At 30.2% G+C, this 1,857-nt stretch overlaps 1 protein-coding gene across 1 annotated transcript in view; it reads left to right on the top strand.

The window, feature by feature from the left end:
- The window catches only part of LOC106456967 (TRPL translocation defect protein 14-like), a 33,448-nt gene extending 32,107 nt beyond the window's left edge, over positions 1-1,341 (top strand). The window contains exons 9-10 of the mRNA XM_022382772.1: positions 919-1,014; positions 1,234-1,341. Coding sequence (XP_022238480.1) covers positions 919-1,014; positions 1,234-1,341 — 204 coding nt within the window. The remainder of the gene's footprint in view (positions 1-918; positions 1,015-1,233) is intronic.
- Positions 1,342-1,857: the final 516 nt, after the last annotated feature.

Genomic DNA, 1,857 nt, shown 5'->3' with positions numbered 1-1,857 from the left:
ATATACTACTGTACTAAACTGTACTTCCTAACCTTACTATATACTACTGTACTAAACTGCACTTCCTAACCTTACTATATACTACTGTACTAAACTTCACTTCCTAACCTTACGATATAATACTGTACTAAAATTCACTTCCTAATCTCACTGTATAACACTACACTATACTTCACTTCCTAACTTCTTTATAATACTCTACTAAACTTCATTAACTAACTTTACTATATAACACTAGTAAACTTCACTTCCTAACCTCACTGTATAACACTACTAAACTTAAAATAACAATGTATTAAATTTCACATCATAACCTCACTGCACTATTAAACTTCACTTATTAAGCTCACTGCATTATGCTATTTAATTACACTTCATAACATGAGATTCTAGCCTCAATACATGCTTTACTATGTAATGTTAGTATGCATATCAAAGTTCACTGTGACTTAGCAATAAGTCTCAGGCTTTAGACACTAAAAATTGGGTTTCAATGCCTATGGTGGACAGAGCACAGATAGACCAAATAAAATTTCACTTCATAATGTCAATATTTACTTCAGTACTTATTTTAGTACTTTGTATTATGCCCTTACGATTACACTTAAAGCACTGTATTTATTAAACCTATCAGAGAATATAAATTCTGTTTGTCCTGTTTTGTCTGAGAATGTATTAAAATTCATGTTCTTATAAATGTTTTATAGTACTTTTTTTATATACATTATATTGTATGATAGAAAAACAGCTTTGATGGTGTCGCTGAAGTTACGATGTTTTTGGTATGAATATTAGTGTGTGAATGATTTTATTGAAGGGTGTAATATACCCCTTCATAAGAAATTTTAAATTTTGTGGAATAAATAAAAAATAATAATTTTTTGTAGATTAAAAATTTTTGAATTTTTTTTATTGCAGTGTGTCTGTCGAAGGATGGGCATTAACACTGGTGACAGGTTAGCTCAAGACAGTCGTAAGAGAAAGTTCTTAGTGGGACATCTGCCAAGTGATTCAGTAAGAATATGTTTGATTTATTCCGCATGCAGCAATGTGGGGTTGAGTTCATGTTGGGTAACTTGTGTTTTGAAAGTGATTTGGTATTCTTTCGAGGGGGATTCGATGTAATTCAATCGTCAAGGTTTTATAATATGTAACAAAGTAGGTACAAAGTTAGATCACAGTTTGAATATATTTAATACTGACTTCAAGCTAAATGTTCTTGTAATCTGCCAGGTGTTTCCATTGTATCAAGATTTTGATGTCATCCATGACTACCTGCTTACTGCCAACCCCAAGACCCAAGCTCGACTTAGAAAACGGGGTCAAAATGGTAAAGGATGAGATTTTAGCAGATACTTAATTTTATTTATTAGTCTATACAAAATATATGGCTAAAAAGTATAAACTTTCATGAAGTATAAAGTTTATATCATGATGGGTTATCATTGTAATTTCACTCAGAAAATTCTGTGAGTTTATCATGAAGGTTTGATCAGCAATTTTTGTTGAAACCGTAAATGCTGAGTTAATAATTCAGTCACTAACATTTGAATCAACCATTAGCATTGAGTTTGCTATTTAGTCTTACTTTGAATTATTAGAGCTTTGAAAGTTAACCTTTTAGTTGGCTGGTATTTTTTCTGTTACGAGTAAACATATACTTTAACATTTACTGAGTTTTTACTTATTTATTTGACAACGCTGGCTGTGATGACCTCTTAATATAAAAAACAAAACATATTTGATCTCTAATAAAAAATCAAAATAGTGACCTGTTTTATTTACTTCTAAGCAACCATCAGTAAATAAGATGTGTAGTAAGATTATTAACATCAAAATGATTAAGAATTATTTGTA

Source organism: Limulus polyphemus, unplaced genomic scaffold, assembly GCF_000517525.1.
Source record: "Limulus polyphemus unplaced genomic scaffold, Limulus_polyphemus-2.1.2 Scaffold276, whole genome shotgun sequence".
Lineage (NCBI taxonomy): Eukaryota > Metazoa > Arthropoda > Merostomata > Xiphosura > Limulidae > Limulus > Limulus polyphemus.
Note: the sequence above shows the minus strand (reverse complement) of the source record. Positions and strands in the feature narration are given on the sequence as shown.